Source organism: Erpetoichthys calabaricus, chromosome 14, assembly GCF_900747795.2.
Source record: "Erpetoichthys calabaricus chromosome 14, fErpCal1.3, whole genome shotgun sequence".
NCBI classification, from domain to species: domain Eukaryota; kingdom Metazoa; phylum Chordata; class Cladistia; order Polypteriformes; family Polypteridae; genus Erpetoichthys; species Erpetoichthys calabaricus.
In genome coordinates this window covers 110,887,380-110,906,695 of record NC_041407.2, presented here as the reverse complement: position 1 = coordinate 110,906,695, position 19,316 = coordinate 110,887,380, and the positions used below count along the sequence as shown (strand labels likewise).

At 54.0% G+C, this 19,316-nt stretch overlaps 1 protein-coding gene across 1 annotated transcript; it reads left to right on the top strand.

Moving 5' to 3' along the window:
* The first annotated feature begins 2,079 nt into the window (after positions 1-2,079).
* On the top strand, positions 2,080-18,529 carry LOC114665462 (vesicle-fusing ATPase-like). Its single transcript, XM_028820053.2, is given in 27 exon segments — positions 2,080-2,193; positions 4,865-4,950; positions 5,045-5,144; positions 5,246-5,285; positions 5,963-6,129; positions 6,305-6,412; positions 6,531-6,606; positions 7,050-7,205; positions 7,303-7,418; positions 7,420-7,503; positions 9,360-9,525; positions 11,236-11,310; positions 12,326-12,513; positions 15,801-15,831; positions 15,834-15,895; positions 16,007-16,163; positions 16,250-16,302; positions 16,304-16,384; positions 16,488-16,554; positions 16,633-16,646; positions 16,648-16,678; positions 16,681-16,712; positions 17,415-17,549; positions 17,645-17,758; positions 17,842-17,897; positions 18,045-18,120; positions 18,432-18,529. Coding segments are annotated over 26 exon segments (2,238 nt in total). The 5' UTR covers positions 2,080-2,181; the 3' UTR covers positions 18,076-18,120; positions 18,432-18,529.
* The last annotated feature ends 787 nt before the right edge of the window (positions 18,530-19,316 follow it).

Here is a 19,316-nt window from a genome sequence, read left to right as displayed (position 1 = left end):
GGATGGACATTTTATGGAGATGAATTATTTACTGAGACCCTCACAGTAAGCAGTGCCACCAGCTACTAAAGCCCTCCTCCAAACCCAACACTCTGCAGGTCCTCAAGCCTCTCCCACCCTCTGTTTGAGGTTCACAATGGGGGGGCTTTTCTCAGTGCCCACCCTGATCTGCCCGGTTTGAAAGAATTCTAAATGGAGGGTCTTATTTCTTGATATTCTCTTACTTTCCTTAGCTGAAAATCTGAACAGCTGGCAACAGCTGATGGGACAGCACAGCACTCTGACGTCACTCTAGTGAAGCGACGTCAAATGAAAATGGACGCTCCTCCGTTGTGGGGACCTCATAACGCGCCATAGTGAGAGTTCGGTGGGCAGAGGGAGTGAAAGTGAAAACAGCAGGACTCAACCAACAGCTTCACTGGAATACACAATGGGGGGTCTGAAAATCAAAAGGGCCCCTCCTGAGAAGGACTTGGGGGGGGGGGGGGGGGGGGGGGTTTGACACGATCAGCTGCCAGACAGAAGCCATTAACAGAAGGTCAGGTTATATAGCGCCTTGACGTGTGGCGTGTAAGTCCAAGGAGCTTTATGATGCTGGCGAGGCCTCATCTGGAGTCCTGGGTGCAGTTGTGGTCTCCATAAAGACATAGCAGCACAAGGAGAAGTCCAGAGAAGAGCGACTAGGCTGATAATGGGGGACTACAGGGGATGAGTTAGGAGGAAAAATTAAAAGAGCTGAGCCTTCGCAGAGATGAAGAGGAGACCTGACTGACTGAAGTGTTTAAAATGAATGAGGGAGTTAGTCCAGTGGATCAAGACGGTGACTTTAAAATGAGTTCATCAAGGACATGGGGACACCGTTGGGAGACTTGTGAAGAGGAAACTTCACACAGACATGTGGAATAAGTGACCAAGTAGTGTGTTGGATAGCAGGACTTTAGGGACCTTCACAACTCGACATGATGTGATTGTAGAAGAACTTAGTGGACAGGAACGCCGAGTTCTCTCGGACTGAATGGCCTGTTCTCGTCCAGACTGTCCTAATGGGAAGCGCGAGTGTGACCACTGAAGCTCAATCTGGTCACACAAGCCCACATTGCCATGGCAAACGTCTTCACCAGAGAAGAACGATGGACTACGCTGTCGCTGCACGTTTGGGTATCCATGGTGGACCTGCACACACCATAGCGCCCGATGACCGTCAAGTGAGCACAAGATGGCTTCCCAAACAGCTTACTGCTCTGATCAATCCAACATCCCTTGGTGAATTTTGGCAGGTTCCACCCCACCAGGCCACAGAAACCTCACTACGGCGCCACCCCACTTGTTCATTTGACCTTGGCTTCTCTAAACTGGCATCAGTGGGCGTGGCCACACTACCCACAAGCCTCTGCACAGGTGGCGTATTGTGTCAGCTTCTCTCCATTGTGGTCACCCCGTTACTTTTTTGACTTACCGTCGTACATAAACTGAAGATGAATGATGTTCCCTAAATTCTTTCTAAGATGATAAACGAGTCATCCTTTGGACTTGTGCTTCTACTCATAAACTGGCGAGGCGTCGACACCTTCGCTGATAATCAGTTTTATAAACTTTCTAGAAAATTCATCTTTTAATATAATGCGAGTAACGAGAAGCTCTTCTTCCTCATAAAGTTACCTTTAGAAAAATGTGGATTCGGACAGAAAACCTCCCTTTACAGTTTATGTGAGTGTCACTAAGTATTACGCAGCAGATGTCCCTCAATCTTCCAATTCCAAAGCACTTCCAACAATGGCGGTCTGCTCCGTGGTTTCTTCTCGGGTTTTCTTCCGCCGCCTCAGTCACACACACTGACGACTGACCTGATCGGCACATGCGACACTGAAATGGCCCGTCGAGTACAATTATGTTTCAAATGGAGCGTTCTTATACATAAAACAAACGCGCGGCTCGATAAAGTTTTACTGAAACAAGTAAAGCGAACGCTTCCAGAAGTTTCTCCTGCGCCAGTTCGGTTTTCCGCGGACTCCCATCGGCCAGTGCAGGCAGCGCAGCGGTGACACACACGGAAGGCGCGAAGACAATGACGTCACCAGGCACGCTCCCTCGTTGACCCTGAGCGTGCGCATCCTCGAGGTGCCTCGGGACCGCGCGCCGTGCGCGTCTGCTAGTCTCATTCCGAGTGGAGAGGCGGAGAAGATGGCGGCGCGGGTGAGTGGCTTCCCATTGTACGGATGGAATCGTTGGCTGAGGCTCGAAGCTCCGTCGTTACCCGTGTCTCGTAGCGCCGCGGCCCCTACAGCACCTCCGCAGTTCGGAGTGAAGGGGACCCTAGCAGAGAAAGAGACTGAGAGCAGGAGGATGACGAACTACCTCTGTGCTCCCAAACCGAACTGACAGGATCGAACACCGCAGTCGCAGCTCTGGAGTTAAAGGGGCAGGCAGGCGAGCAAACCGGCGCGGTGCTGCTGACAGGAGGGTCTGCTGTCTGTGCGTGGGTCGGTGTCACTGTGGCTGGGTTCGCGAGTGTCGGCGTGTCACTGCCACCGCCTGCCTGTCTCCCCCGGGGAAGGTTTCAGCCCAGCGAGCGCCGGACGTGTTGTGCCGGAATGCGCCGCTCAGTGAGTCTGCGACCGGCCTGGGAGGAAGCGAAGGTGCACCCTGCGGAGACCGAAAGAGCGGCGTCACGAGGGGCGGGGCTGGGCTAGGCTGACGTGTCCTGCAGGCGGCGCTGTGCGCCTTCTGCTCAGGTGGAGTCTGCACCTGCACTGCACACCTGTGTGCCTGGCTCCCCTGCTGGGCCGCCCGACGCATTGCAGCCTCCGACTCGCGTGCCTTCGCTGCTCTTCCACGTGAACTGCGGTCGCTTATCCTCCTTCTCCTCCTCCTCCTCCTCGCTGTGCGCGCTAAGCCGATTGGTGCTGCCGCAGTCTGCGATGTGCAATAACGTGGTGATTGGGTGAACCCTGTGAGGCGCTATACCCTGCGAGGCAGAGGGATTGTGCCCAGGTGGAAGCTGCAGTCTGCACTTCTGGCACTGCGGCTGTGGAGGGCATCGATCGACAGAATTCTGCAGCCCACGCACCCGCACCTCCCGTGACGATGAGTCAGGAGCTGACAAGTTACGGTGTTGCTATTTGTGGTGCTTGTGTGGTGCCTTGGACCCGAGTCACATCTGTCCTACCACCTTGTGAATTCCCGCTGGTGGTGAGGTGATTGCTGATAGGTGAAGCCTTGTCACGTGTGTATACACTGTGTATTAAGTCATTTTGAGATCAGCAGTGACTTTTGTGATATTTTAAACTATAAAGTGACTCACTTGGTCATCGTGCACAAAGGGACACACAGGAGCTGAACCAGTGGCCTCGGTGTGTCAAGTCCACCGCCTGCTTAACATCCTGATATGCCAAGTGGACCTTGAAAGTCACCCTGGTGAGGTGCCTGGCGGCCTCTCTTGAAGGCAGTGCTGCACTAGACAGCTGCAGGTGGCATGTGGGTGACAAGATGGTTCAATGATGTTGTATAGCGCCTTTCATCATATCCTGCACTACATCAGAAAGTCTGCTAAGCCAAATAAAGTCAGCTTGCAGTGACTGATCTAGCTTGGGGGGGGCAGTCAGTCTGTCAAGCTGTGCTGTATAGCGCCTTTTTAGAAAGTGCAGGCTCACACATTGAAAGGAATCCCACCATTCTGAGCGAGGGGTGGTAAGCACAGGTAGCCCTCCACCTCTGAAGACCAATGCCAAGTGTTGAGGGTACAGCACAGAGCACTGATTGCCGATGTGGTTGGCGAGTGCGGAGGTCATTGTGCCTGAACTTTGTGTCATCACCCATGGAGACCTCTCTAGGCATGCTGGGTAGGCTCTACGTGGCCCTAGGCATTCTGGGAAGGCTTGTGGGTGATGTCATCTTAGTGAGATGCCCTGTGGCTGTCAAGTGGCAGCTTATTACGCGGCATCAGAGCAGCTCAGTGCATTCTAGCAAGAGCTACTGATGAGAGAGCTGGCATCTGGAGCTGTGTGACAAGGACAAAATGGACACCCTTGAGAGCTCCAAAAAGGTAAGCGAGTGGGCCACTGCCAACAAGTACAGGCTGCCAGTTGTCACGTTTCTGATGGGAGACCTCGGATTACACGGCAAACGGGCCATCTCTGGGTTTCATGGAATTATTTGTGACACGTTGCTGCATCCTCTGGGATCATCAGGAGTGTAACCTGGGAAAGACGTGCAAGGCACTTTATGATTGGCAGATGGGTGCCAACGCATCTGGGGAAGGGCACAAAGCATCATCACCCCAGGAGAGGACTGAGAGGTCCCAGCAAATGCCACATGATCCAAGGCTGGCACAGCTGACACAGAGTGCCATGTGGACTGAGGGCTGCCACTCACTTTTCCGTACTCTTCACCTTGGAGATTTGGCCTGCGGTTGGCTTTTGGGTATGGTGGGCACACACATGGCTCTGCTGGGCTGTCCTTGTACCTTGAGCCACTGAGTAAGACTTTCTGGGATTCCTGCTAAGCATGGTGGTGCCAGTCCTGCTTGGCCTTTCTCTAATACACTGGTGCCATCTGATTTCTTTCTGTTTGACCACCATGGTGTTTCAGGTTGCCAGTTGCCTACCCCACACTTTCAGTCTGATGGAGCTCATTTGGTGCCCGTGTGGTGCTTCATTCTCAGACTTTTAAGGGGGTCACACTGAGTTGGCTTTTGTTTTCAAGCTTTTGGCCAAAACTGGCAGACTGAGACTGGTCACTTTCTGGGTCAAAGCCTCATCATTTGATTTTCTACATGAAAGGTGCTGTGTGAAGTAGTGCGCCCCACGCTGTTTGGTGCCCGGGGATTGTGGGCGGCTCACTGACTTCTGTTTTTTTACCCCCACAGTCCATGCAAGCGGCGCGATGCCCCACTGATGAGCTGTCCCTGACCAACTGCGCCGTGGTCAACGAGAAGGACTTCCAGTCAGGCCAGTGAGTATCTGCCCAGTAGCCTCCAGATGTGATTGAAAGGTGCCAGTGATGGTGGGGATATGATGCCACTCATTTGTGTCTCTTCTGTCCTCAGGCATGTCACCGTCAAGACGACCCCGACCCACCGGTTTGTCTTCACCGTCAAGACTCACCACTCCGTGCTCCCAGGTAGCATCGCCTTCAGTCTGCCACAGGTATGCAGATGTCACATAATGGGCACTGGTGTGCTCGGGGTGAGGTGCCCGCTGGCTGGGCCGGTCTAAGGGACTGATTGGTTTGCTTTTACCCTTTTCAGAGGAAGTGGGCCGGCCTTTCTATTGGACAGGAGGTGGAAGGTAAGGCTTTGGCAGATTCCCTCTAGGGGGCGCCATGTGGCTTTCTTGTATTCCTGTGCCGTCGGGCAGGTCAGGGTTAGTCTTGTATAGCGCCTTTCACAGCAGGCAAATTAAGAAGAGGAGGAAGCCAAAAGTAACATGTGAAACACACGCCTGGGCCGCTTGGGTCCACTAGTCCAACCCGGGCGAGGGTGGGGGGCGATGTCAGTCCAGGAGGGAGTTGCTGTCTGACCCCATTGGGAGGTCATGGTGTGGGTGCACTGAAGCCTGTTAAGAGCAGCTGGCAGCTTTATTGCTGTATAGCGCCTTTCCATTCAATACTCCTCCTTCAGTGTGTCCTTTTGTTTTTTTTAAAAACACGTTTAAGGTTGGCACCTGGCCAGACATTCTGCCATACTGTCTTTATATAGCTCCTTTCATGACTGTTGGAGGGAGGCTTACTGGGCTGGTTGTGGTTGGAGGCAGACGTGTCAAATGGCCGAGTAGGGCAGCTCAGCTAACAGGACAGTAATTCTGTCGGTCTGTCGCCCCCTTGTGACCAGCACAGGTAGAATCGCCCAGTTGTGCTGCTTCCCCAGTTTCTTGTCTGCCAGTGTCCACTGAGTGGAGGGCGGTGGCAGTGCCATGTCACATCCACACCAGTTCTTCACTGACCCTCCCGGCTCTTGTCCTTGCAGTGGCGATTTACAGTTTCGACAAGACGAAGCAGTGCATCGGCACCATGACCATCGAGATTGACTTCCTGCAGAAGAAGAGCGTGGACACCAACCCCTATGACTCGGACAAAATGGCCGGAGAGTTCATCCAGCAGTTCAACAATCAGGCCTTCACTGTGGGCCAGCAGGTGAGGGCATCTGAGGTCCCAAGGGGGTGGTGCTGGTGGAAGTGGGAGAAGCATAACCGGGAGAGTAGAGGGGGCATGGCCAGTGCGTGTTTATAGAACAGGAGGCAGTGCCAGGGTGTGGTTGTGCCAGGGGGGATCTGTTTGCCCATCTCACTCACCTTCATTACCTTGGCAGCTGGTGTTCAGCTTCAATGAGAAGCTCTTTGGGCTGGTGGTGAAGGACATTGAGGCCATGGACCCCAGCATCCTGAAAGGGGAGCAGAGCAGCGGAAAGAAGCACAAGGTGAGGGCGCCGGTGGCACGTTGAGTCCGTGGGAAGCTCGTTGGGATCCCGCCTGGCTGGCTGCTGCTCGTCACATTTTCTTTGTCTGAACGTCTCTCTGGTCATTTGTGTCCGGCAGATCGACATCGGCCTGATCATCGGGAACAGCCAAGTGATCTTTGAGAAGGCGGAGAGCTCCTCTCTCACTCTTATCGGTAAGTTAGGCTGAACATGCGGGGTGTGGAGGTGCATGTGTGAGCAGGTGGGTAGGCTTTCTCACTGCTGCCTTGGGCTTGAGGGGTCCTGTCTGAGAACAGGGCTTGGTGGGATTGATGTCAAAACACCCGAGTGTACTTTGGCTGAATGATTAGTGTGAAGTACTGTAGTCGGCCACCAGAGGTCAGCAGCTCCCCACTGTACGAATGTCCAGGAGGGTCCTTGAAGTGGGCTTCTCTGTGAGCACGAGAGGTCACTGCGGGTGTGTTGGGAATAGCAGAGTGCCCACCTTGGTCATTATGTCAGAACTGTTTAAAAAAAAGCAGACCTTGGCTACGTGGAACGATATTGGCATCCCACCCTCACCCCCCCCTGCAAAGGTGTCCAGACCTTTGGGGTCCACCTCGTGTGCTTACCTGTGTTTCATGGTTCTTGTTTGTAGGAAAGGCCAAAACCAAAATGGATCGCCAGTCCATCATCAACCCTGACTGGAATTTTGAGCGCATGGGTATTGGTGGTCTGGATAAGGAGTTTTCGGACATCTTCAGAAGGGCATTTGCCTCGCGGGTCTTCCCACCGGAGATCGTCGAGCAGATGGGTGAGTCCCAAGCCTGAGACTCGGCCCGTCCCATGATTCTCGGGCGATTGTGTCGATGAGCCTTGCCACTGATACCCTCACTCCCTTGTCTGTGTAGGCTGCAAACACGTCAAGGGGATTCTGCTCTACGGACCCCCAGGGTGCGGAAAAACACTGATGGCCCGCCAGATTGGGAAAGTGCTGAACGCCCGTGAGCCCAAAGTGGTCAACGGCCCCTGAGATCCTCAACAAGTATGTGGGCGAGTCCGAGGCTAACATTCGCAAGCTGTTTGCAGACGCAGAGGAGGAGCAGCGGCGGGTGAGTCCAACTTTAAACTTTACTTTGTGGTGGGACATGCAGACCGGGGCGCTGGAGTAGGCCCACCGTCTGCTTCATGTCGCCCTCCTCGGATCACGCTTTACACTGACATGCCATCCCCCTTGTTTGCTTGCCTTCTTTTGGGGGGCCACCCAAGCGGGAACAGGTTATGCCCCCTGTTTGTTATGGGATTGGGGGGGGGTATGGGGGCGGGTATGCTTTTTACTTAAAGCCTGTGAACCCTGCTGGCCGGTCACAGTATCTAATCAGCGTGCTGGCAGATAAGCTGGCACACCGTGCTGAGCGCCCTTCTCTTGAGTTGCCGTTTCATCTCCACCTCCCGCTGCTTGTGGCGGAGTCACTCGCCACCTCTAATGACGACTTGGTCGGTGACGCTGCTTCAGCACCCTGCTCTCTACACCTGCTTAAATGTCGCCGTGCCGGCTCAGAAGGTCTCGATGACAGGTTGCAGGAGATAAGGAGAAAGGTCACGATGCCAGTGCGCCTTGGCCGGTGCCTCCTGCCAGTCATCTTGCAGTGCAATGTCGAGAGCTGTGCCAGGTGACACACACAAGACACCACACAGTTATTGAAGACTGGGAGCAGAGACTCATGGGAGTGTGTGCAACCCCCCAATCCTCAAGTGCTGGCTGCCAGTTGACGTGTGCCTGTCGGGCAGGGGGGGGGTGGGGGGCTTCTCTGAGAACACAACAAGTGAGCTGGCTGCATCCTCAGGAGGGGAGTGTAAACTGAGGAAAACGTGTAAGGCGCTTTATGATAGGCAGAGGGACTTAATCAAGTACCAGCTGTGTGGTGCCCAGCTACACTGCAGTGTGAGAGGGCAGGGCACACAGCATCATCACCCCAGAGGCCCAGATAATGCAGAGCTGGCATAGCTCACCCGCTGTGCCATGTGCGGTGAGGGCTGCCTTATGCCGTTCAATTTTCTGTGCTCTTTATCTTGGGTCCCAACGGCTGACTTTAATTAAGGTGGGTTTGTGTCCCACCGCTGACCGGTGCCCACATGGCTGTGCTGAGCGGACTTCTCAACGGTCGCCATCTTTATAGCTGGAGCCACTGAGCATGTTTTTTGAGGGCATCATCCCAAAGGTGGTGCTGCCAGTCTGTGTTCCAAGCCACAGTCCCCATTACACCCGTGCCATCTTCTTGATTCTGTCTGCCCACTCATTGTTTTGAGAGATCAGATGCTTGCAAGCCTGCTGCCCACTCCTTCACTCCCACAGAGCCCTCAGGATGCCCGCATGTGTTCTGCAGATGTGCCTGGATATGTGGTGGGTTCCTCTAAGTGACACTGGCCAATTTTAATCTGTTCCTTTCACTTCTGGTACTTGCTTTTATTACTTTTGGGCAATGCAAGTGCCCAGTTTCACTATTTAACATTCCTGAGGCTGGCAGGCCGTAGCATGTGCCCTTTGTTGTCCACTTTGCAGCCACAACTCCCTCTTACTTTGAAACATCTGCACTTGCCTGATGATTAAAGGCGCTATACAGGCCAATTCTCTTTGCCCAGGCCTTTGTTGTAGATGTGCAGTGCCTACATGGACTGACAGTGGACAATGTGGGCACAGTCTGAGTTTAAAGGCTGCTTGTGCCACCCCACCCTGATCTGTGCCTTGTATGCCTGGCATTGGAAGGACCTTGTAAGAACTTCTGCTAAGACCCCCTTAAAGAGATGCTGCTCCTACTGAACAGCTGGCCATATCACTGGGGTGCCACTTGGCCTCCCCTGAGTGGAGACTTGCGACCAGAGGCCCAGTTGACAGGCCATTGTACTGTCCGTGTGGTGTTACTGGAAAACGTCCCCCCTCAGCAGTGTGTCTCTTCTTTTGTTACAGCTGGGAGCAAACAGCGGCCTCCACATCATCATCTTCGATGAGATCGATGCCATCTGCAAGCAGAGGGGCAGCATGGCCGGCAGCACCGGAGTGCACGACACCGTGGTCAACCAGCTGCTGTCCAAGATCGACGGCGTGGAGCAGCTCAATAACATCCTGGTCATTGGTATGTCACTGGTCCTCATTCATGACAAGTGGGTGTGGCCCTCCTGACTGTGATATGCTGGTCCAGCACTGACGCACCATTTAGAATAAAGTCCATCAAAGTAGTCTGAGCAGTCTGGTACCCCAGAGAGAGGGCGATCGAGCTGACCATGTGACGAGAGGGCATCATGGGTAGAATATTGGAAGGAGTTCTTAAGGTAGGATGTCAACTGGGGGAGCCTTAGTGAGCAGTCTGCATGAGTTTAGGTGGGAGGATCACTAATGTGGTGGGAGTCCACGAGGAGAGGGGCAGGCTGATGTGGTCTGTCAGAAAACGTTTGATGAAAGAGGTGAGAGATCAGGAAATGGGAGTACAGGGCACAGTGCAGCACAGAGGATGATGATGATGGGAGGGCAGCTCAATTAGAGTGAGACCATGAGGGTGGTGTTGGCAGAGGTGGCCACCAGAGGGCAGTGCTGGGGCGACTGCTCTTTTTAAAATCCATACAGGGTAGAAAGAGTAAGCAGGTCATGGCTGTCGAGGATACCAGACTCATTAGAGAATGGGGGTCTGGACAGAATATGGGGGCGATGAAATGTCACATATAGGAAGGAAAAATGTGAGATCTGAATACATGAGGGGAGGTCCGAAACCTGAAAGTCCACCTTATGAGAAGAACCTGGGGGTCACTGTCAGCATCCACACAGTAGAGAAGGTTGATAGGATGTTAGGCTGCCCCCTGTGCTTGGGGGTTATGTGTAAGCTTTATAACCCACTCGTGAGGACCCCACATGGAGTGCTGTGTGCAAAAAAGAAAGATAGAGCAGGTCCAAAAATGTCCGGAGGAGAGCAGCCAGGCTGATTGGAGGGTCCTGAGCGAGACTGTAGGGTCGGTACCTGTGAAGAGGTGACGGACTAAAGTGTTTGGACAAGCGAGAGGAGACCACCACGGCCATCTGTCGCTTGTTTGTTGGCTCAACGTCTTGCCCAGATCCTTCTTGAAGGTTCTAAGGTTTCTGCTTGACCTCCATATCTCAGTAGTTGTTTGTGAATCCCACCACTCTCTGAGTAACAAAGTGCCCAATGGCTTCAGTCCTAAACGCAGCTCCCTTGAATTTCCACCCATCTCCTCGATTCGAAGAATTCTGCTCAGTTCTACCTTAGCAATGCCTTGGAGGACTTGGAGCAGGTCCTCACAAAGCTAAGAATTAGCAGAGTGGATCCCATTTATCAGTTTAAATATGTGGACACAGATGTCAAGATGAGACACGTGGGGTGAATGACCAGGCGGTGTGGTATACAGCAGGCCAATCCGGACCCTCATAATGCCACTTTGATGTTCTTTTGGGCAAGAGAGGTGAAGAGGATGGGTGAGCTTCAGGGCCGAATGGCCGGCTCTCGTGAGAATTGTCGTGGTTTTGTACGGTGGGCCGCGTGTTGTGAGGGAGGGGCAGGAGAAACTGAAGGGGGGGGTGGAATGAGGCTAAAGTGTGTAGAGGATTTGCTCCACGAGTCTCCACAGCAGGGACACAGAGACACAGTTAGAGACTTGAGGGAAGGCTTCACACACACACACACACACACCTTAGAAAGCTTCATGGAGACAAGCACAGGGAAGAGGGGGGGGCCACAGGACTCCAGGGACCTGCAGATCACAGTGTGATGTCATTTTGGTGACCAGGGTGGCCGCACTTGTCACTGCTGTTCTAATGTTCTGTTTACATTCGACAGGAATGACCAACAGACCCGACCTGATCGACGAGGCCCTGCTGAGACCTGGCAGATTGGAGGTCAAGATGGAAATCGGTAAGAGTTAGACCGTTAAGTGGGGGTCCGTGGTACGTCAGCTGAGAGGATGTGAGAGGAGCGGAAGGAAGGAGAAGTCTGGAAACACAGGTGTGACAATAGGTGCGCAGACTCGACCCCCTAACCCCCCATGCTTTTAAGATGCGGGGGCACAATCACCGCAGCACTCCTTGCCACTCCCAGCCGCGGGTTTTCTGCCTTTGTGGTCTCAGAGTCGGTTTAATCACACGTGGCCTTGACGTCCATTGAATCAACTGAACGTCGTAGTGAAAAGTGTCCTGGCCTTTACTGAGCTGTGCAAGTGTTTGAACATCCTGAGGCTCGGTTGCCCATCGCTCATGGCCTGTGTTGTACCCGGGACCTGAGGTGGGCTGACGCCGCTGTGCTGTGTGAAGGGGAGCATAGGGTCACAATGCAGCCTGACTGGAAGGGGGACACAGACACCCCAGTTCTCTGCAATATTGTGTGTATGTCATCCCCCGTCATGAGTACATGAGGAGTGCAGCCACAGGGAGGCGCCAATAAGGCAGCTGGTAAAGGCACACAGAATGTCGGGTTAGCCTGCTGAATTTATACTGAGGGATTGTTACGCTCGTCCTGAAGGTGGCGCCACACTGCTGAGCTGCTGTCCGCTGTTCAGATCATTGAAATAAACGGTGAGGTCGTGAAGGGCAAAGGACTTGGTGACTGCAGCCACAGGGGGGCGCCACCCCTGAACTTGGACAGGCAGCTGGTGAAGAATGTCAGGTTAGCCTGCTGAATTTACACTGAGGGATTGTTACGCTCGGCCTGAAGGTGGCGCTAGTGACTAGAGTGCCGTGTGCAGACCATTAAATTCAACTGGAGGTAGAAGGAGTCTCTGATTGTGAAACCAACGGACGCTTTGGTGCTAGAGCTAGGAACACTAGGTGGTGGTGCCCACCTTTGCCCTCAGTATCAGGTGATGACAGCACAGGGTATTGAAGGGGGTCGCAGACTGGCGTGTGGCCTCAGCACTCTTTTGTTTGTTCCCCAGGTTTGCCTGATGAGAAGGGCAGAGTGCAGATTCTCAACATCCACACTTGCAAGATGCGGGAGTTCAACCTGCTGGCAGTAGATGTGGACCTGAGGGAGCTCGCTGTCGAGACGAAGAACTTCAGTGGGGCAGAACTGGAGGGGCTGGTGAGGGCAGCTCAGTCCACTGCCATGAACCGGCACATCAAGGTGAGTGCGGAGGTGACGTTTGTCTCGCGGTCACACAGTCACTGAGACTCACACACACACACTCGCTCGCTCACAGAGACTCCACGACCTTCAGCCTCCTCGATGATGTCAGGTGTCTTCCATCGGCCTCTTCTGAGGGGTCCGGAGTTTCTCGGAGACAAGACTACGGCTTGTCAGGTGAAGTCGAGGAGCGTCCATCTGCACCCCTCAATTCGCTCTCCAAATGTCAAGCAGACGTGACGCTCCCGGAGTTAATAAGCAGATGACACCGGCTCGCTGGATATTTGGCGGTGTTGAAAATGTTGAGCCGGCGAGCCGCCGCAGGTGCAGCGACGTTAACAGGGTGCGCTGATCTTATCGACGTGAGACGTGCGCGGCTGTCCCAGCAGCTAAAGTTCACCGCCGCCGACGCCAGCTGGACACCTGCCTACTGAACCCTTAAAGAAAGGGGGGGAGGGGAGAGTGCGTCACCGGTGGGCCAGCATACCCGCACATAGATGTTATGAGGTGGCCATCTCCTGTCGGCTGACCTGAGAGCTCGCAGCCCCAGGGTCCTGCTAAGTGGACTTGGAACATAAAAACGAGAGGAGACCGACCAGTCAGTCCATCAGGCCCACTTGACGCCAGTGGTGGACATCTGTGTGACTGACTGTGCAGGACAGCTGTGTTTCAGTGCGTCTCCACAGCAGCGGGGGGCACAACTGACAGGGAGGTCCCACACCTCAGTCCACCGAAGATGAAGAGTGTGCCCCAGTAACTGTGACTTTGGAGAGAAAGGGGGCAGATGTTCATGGAGGACCACCGGGCTCGAGGTGGACTGATGTGTTGGGAGTGTGTGTGGACAGAGTCGTGGAGGTCTGTTTAAACCAAGGAGTGGGAGAAAAGAAAAACAAAGGGTACGCAGTGCTGTGAAAAAGTCTTTGCCCCCAACCTCCCCCCCCCCCCCCCCCCCCCCCCCGGTGTCCCCTGTTCTTGCAGATTCCACACCGCGAATGTCCTGAGCATTTCAGACAAGATGCAACATTAGAGAAGAGGGGGCAGAGTGAACTTTTAAATCGGGGCTTCCTTCATTTGAGGAACACCTCGCTCACCCGTGTGAAAAAGTCTTTGCCCCATTGCCTCAATGCTCTGGACGCGTTTAGTTGCCGTAATTGTTTGCAGCTGTCGTTTGATGTCCGGCCCTGCTCGTCGCTGGTGGGTTTGTGAGCGTCAGCTGCTCATTTCAGGCCCCTCAACCTTCTGAGCCACTCTTGTCAACGACTCGCTTTTGTTTTTTTGGTTTGTCGTCCTGCTGTGTAACCCAACAACACTTCAGCTTTAGGTCGCGGACAGGCCATTCTGGTCAAGTGTGCAATTCAGGACCCCCGATACCCACTGTGTGTTATCGACAGTCTGATGTTCCTCATGTTGAGTGCCCACCACAGTGAGTCTGTATTCCCAAGGTCCCTTGGATCATCCTGGTGGGTTTGTTTCCTCCTGGTAGCCGAGGTCCCCACTTTGCTCCTCTCCCATCTTTCCTCCGTCCCGAGCGCTGACCGAGTTCATTATGGCCGCTCAGTCTGACAGAGCACAGGCGTTGAGGCCTGACTCACGAAGACCACCTTGGCCGTTCTCCATGCCGCAGTGGTAAGGTGGCCAGCAGAATGCATGGTGCCTTCGGACCCCTTCAGTCTTCACGCATCTCTTGTGCTGTCCAGTTCCATTGTCTTCTGACTTGAGCAGCACACCAGGAGACACCAGGAGTTGAGCAAAGTTTACAAATGAAGAATAAAAAACTGAAAATTCAGTCCCATTGACACAACCATTCAGAGACCTTTTACTCCATTGGAGCCCCTTGGGCAGTGTGATGCCAGCCTTGAGTCTTCTGGGGTTAGACAACCTAGATTCTTCTGCTCTGCAGATCCCCTCCAGCTCTGTGACGTTGGATGGAGACCCTCAATGGACAGCTGGGCCACTCGAGGACATTCCCAGGGTTGTCCCCCAACCTTCCCTGGACTTTACACCATTCAGCTCTCCCTCCCCCCCAACTAGTCACCCAGTCCCTGACGTTGTCACAACTGGGGTGATGGGTGGTCCTCCAGACAGGACACTTAGCTTGCTTTCATCAGATCAGAGACTCTTGTTGTCCTCAGGGTGTCTGTTTGCACACCCCAGGTGGGCTTCCATGTGTCTTACTGAGGACTTGTCCCTCCTCCCTGGCCGCTCCGTCATGATGACTGTATTAGCAGAGAGTTGCACTTGTGGTGGTCCTTGTGGGAGTTTCTCTGGAACACACCCTGGGTGCCCATCGGGCTCTTGGTCACGTGTCCTACCGAGACCCTTGTCCTTGGGTGGCCAGCTCTAGGAAGTGCCGCCGTTGTTCTATTTAAGAATTCCGGGGGCCGTGGTGGTCTTGGAAGCGTTCCATACTGCCACCTTTGCCAGATGTTTGCCACGACCCGATCCTGTCTGGGCACTAATGGCACTGGGCTCACCAGTGGGACCCTCTGTAGACAGCGGTGTGCCTTCTCTGTGAATGGACCTCAAACAAAGGGGAGAAACATCTGGGTGACCAAGCAGAGGGTCTGCATGCAGGGGTCTAGGGGGGCATTTGCTATTTTTAGTAAATTTAAGAGTGTTCCTCAAGTCCTGACTCCGCTTTGTCATTCTGGGGTGTTGGTCGATGAGGAGAAAAACGAAACGACCTTAGCACAAGGGTGGCACCGTCCCAAAAATGTGACAAACGTGAGAGGTCTGCACATGGGGGATCTGAGTGATAGGGGCCACCGGACATTCAGGCGTCACTGAAGGAGCTGAGAATTGTGGGAGACCATTGCCGTGGGGGGGTCCTGTTGTGGCCTAAAGGCCACCACGTCAGTCCCTCCGTCTGAAAGTTGACACTCAAACGTCCCTGGAGCCGCCAAGTCGAGCGAATCGCCGCGGTGTGTGACCATCGTTGTCACCCCTGATTGGAATAAGAAACTCCAAAGCGGTTCAATAAATTCATTGAAGTCGCTTCGAGGGTCCTTTACTGGGCGGGCCCACCCACTAGTCTCAATGTCGGGGGGTGGGTGGCTGTAGCGGCCCTGTCACCGTCCTCGGCCCAGGGGTCACATCCACCCTTTAAGGAGGAGGTGGTGGGCACCACCAGATGATGTTGGAGTGTCGGACGTTTCACTTCACGCTGAGGACTACAGACCCCCTTGGCGATGTCTTGATGCCCGCTGCCAGGAAACAAAGAGCTCTCTTGGCATGAGTGCCCGCCCTCATCGACTTGACCTGACGTGTTGGTTGTCCTTTCCCTTTAGGCCAGCAACAAGGTGGAAGTGGACATGGAAAAGCCGAAAAGCTCCAAGTGAAACGCAGCGACTTCCTCGCCTCTCTGGAGAACGACATCAAGCCGGTGAGTGACCACCGGGGGGCTCTGGAGTCGGGCCGGGAGTGTGCCAAGTGGTCCGCTGCAGGATCAGTCAGATGTGAATGTTTGTTTGTAATGAGACTCACACCCCCCCAGGCATTCGGGACAAACCAAGAGGACTACGCCAGCTACATCATGAATGGCATCATCAAGTGGGGCGACCCCGTGAGCCACGTCCTGGAAGACGGGGAGCTTCTGGTCCAGCAGACGAAGAACAGCGACCGCACGCCTCTGGTCAGCGTACTCCTGGAAGGTGAGGCTGTGGGATGTGGGCTGGGAGGTGAAAGGTCACCCCGTGAAGGGCCGAGTTCACTCGCGTCTCACCTTTGTGCCCCCCAGGGCCGCCACACAGCGGAAAGACGGCACTCGCCGCCCGAATCGCCGAGGAGTCCGCAGTTCCCCTTCATCAAAATCTGCTCCCCGGATAAGATGATCGGCTTCTCGGAGACGGCCAAGTGTCAGGCGATAAAGAAGGTGACTTGGGGGTGTCGGCCTGAAGAGTGGGAGGAGCCTTAGGGGCGGGACTTAGCTGTGCCTCACTCTCTGTCTCTCTCCTCTCTCTCGCCCCCCCTTCTAGATCTTTGACGACGCCTACAAGTCTCAGCTAAGCTGCGTGGTGGTGGACGACATCGAGCGCCTCCTAGGTAAACGTCGCTGTCAGCTCGTGATTGGTTGGCCGGCGCCATTTGGTCTATTTACTAGAAAGTGTTCGTTTCTCGCAGACTACGTTCCCATTGGGTCCTCGCTTCTCCAACCTGGTGCTGCAGGCCCTCTCGTGCTGCTCAAGAAGACGCCTCCACATGTAAGTAGGTCCATCAACTGGGGCCGCCACACGGAGGCGTTCAGGTGGGACGTAAGACCACCCCGGGGTCTTTGGGTGTGCACCGTTAACCCTACACATGTCTGATCTACATGCCACCGCCACCTTGCCCGAGCTGATGCCCTGCTGTAGGGCTACACAGATATGGGGGGCCTCAGATTGGCTTTGTTGGTATTTGGGCGCGGAGGTCCAGATGTCCAGTGCTGCTTGAGGATGACGGTGTGTCCCCGTGCACATTGCATTGTGGGGTGTGGGCTCCATCCTTTTTTTTAAATTTTATTTTACAGTGAGGGATGCCAGTAGTGGTGGGCATTGGTGTTGGGAGAGGCCCAAACTGAGTCAGGGTGCAGATTAAAACAAAAAGGAGCCCACCATGCCCCTCAAATACACTGGCATTGCGAGATACCTCCTGTGAAAAAGTATCTGCCCCATTCCTGATATCCTCTGCTTTTGATACAGTGATAAATGCATGGCGGGTGGCCACTCCCGTTTTTAGGTGGGCAGTGCCAGCCTCGTGGTTGGGCACAAACCAAGGTGATGGTCATTGTCCCACCGTGAGCAGCCTGCCTATGGAATCTGTTCAGCTCTCAATGGCCCCCTTAATGTGACCTCCGTAACGAGAAGGTGACACGTGCGGCGGGTCCATTTTTTCAAATCTGCTTTCCTGTCCTTTGTGGTTGGCAGGGTCGGAAGCTGCTGATCATTGGCACCACCAGCCGTAAGGACGTGCTGCAGGAGATGGAGATGCTGGACGCCTTCAGCACGACGATCCACATCCCTAATATCGGCGCTAACGAGCACCTCATGGAGGCCCTGGAGGTGAGGGGCATGGCGGGCATGAAAAGGGCATGTGCTCGGGCTGGCGGGGATGGGTGGCATTTTAATGGAACTTTTGCTTTGTTTTTGTGTGTCAGCTGCTGGGCAACTTCAAAGATCAGGAGCGAGCGACAATTGCGCAACACATGAAGGGAAAGCGGGTATGGATTGGCATCAAGAAGCTCCTGATGCTGATCGAGATGTCCCTGCAGGTACGGGCCGAGTGCTGCTTTTCGAGCCCGGGGGGCCGCAGAGGGACGACGGACCCTTGACTTTTGTGCCTCTTCCTTTCCAGATGGACCAGGAGTACAGAGTCACCAAGTTCTTGAATCTTCTCAGGGATGAAGGCGCGTAAGTTGGACCCCCTCCCTGGCTGCCCCTCACCTGCCCCCACCCCACCCTTTTGCTGCCCCGCCATATACAAATGTGGCACTGCTTTGTATTTTCAGTTGCAATGTTTTTTTTTCTTTTGTTTTCTTTTTGGCCCCCCTTTTTCAGGCTGGATCCTGGTAAGATGATGGGAATTTAGCCCCCTATCCACGGTGTGCCCCCCTGCTGATGAATCCTGTTGATGGTAAGGGCAGCTCTTACCCTGTGTGCTGGGCCGCTCTGCTCTCTCGCTGCTGCTTTGGCCCCCCCTTTGTTTGTGTTTTGCCCACCTCTTTAGCAGATGCCCCTTCTTTGAGTGACTAAGGGGCACACTGGTGTGCAGCTCCACTCTCCGCCTGGCATTCTGTGTTGTAGCTGATAGAAGCGGGCTTGGCAGCGGGTGACGCCATGCTGCCGTAGGATGAGAGTGTTTCATGGGGGGGGGGGGGCTCATTGCCACCAGCTGTACCCTCCGAGGTTCATTTGCACTGACAGTGCTGTCCTGTTCTTTTGCAGGGACCACCGCACTTTGTATGACTGAGTCCAGGGCAGGTGACCTTTGAGCGTCCAGCAGGCTGGCAGAAGGCTGAAGTGAAGACCTGCCCCCAGAAGAACAGAAGTGCACCCCACCACCTCACCCCGTCCCCACTCATGCAGTCTCGAAGACGACTTGAAGAAATGTGGCCTGCCCCAGTCCCGTATTTGGAAGCCCCCCACCACAATAACCCCTGATTGTCTTTGTGAAGCTAGTGCCTGGTTGAGTAAGTCGTTCTGTGTGGCCACGCTATCCTGCAGCCGGGCGGGGTGCCCTCTCGCCGCTATTGTTATCATTAACACTGTACTGAATGTCGACCGAGCCCACTAAACCCACGCTTGCCCTGGCATCACCCCATCATCGTCCTGGTATTGCATTTTCTGGAAGATTTCCTCCTTCATCGTCGTAGCGGCGCGGGCGGAGCCTGGCAGTTGTGACAGCCGGGTGAGTATTTGAATGGAGGGGGAACACACCTGGCCACTCGCTGCTGCCCACTGCTGTCTCTCTGTAAATGTCAAACAGTTCCACTGATGTATACATATAATAATAATAATATATAAATATGAAGAGCGAGCAGAGGAGAGCTGTCGTGTTTAACCTACGACTGGAGTTCTGGACCGGCGGATTCTTGTTGTGACGTCCATTGCCATAAAAGCACACTCTCTGGTCACCGCTGCCTCCCTGCCTGCTCTGTCTGGGACAAAGTCGTCACGCGTCTGGTGAAAACAAAAGGCGTTTATTCTTCAAATATATCCTCTTAGTTCAGTCATACAGGTATATACATCATATAATAAATAATAATATTTATAAAACATAGCCATTTCAGATTATAAAATTAAAAGGAATCATTAAAAACTGTACAACTT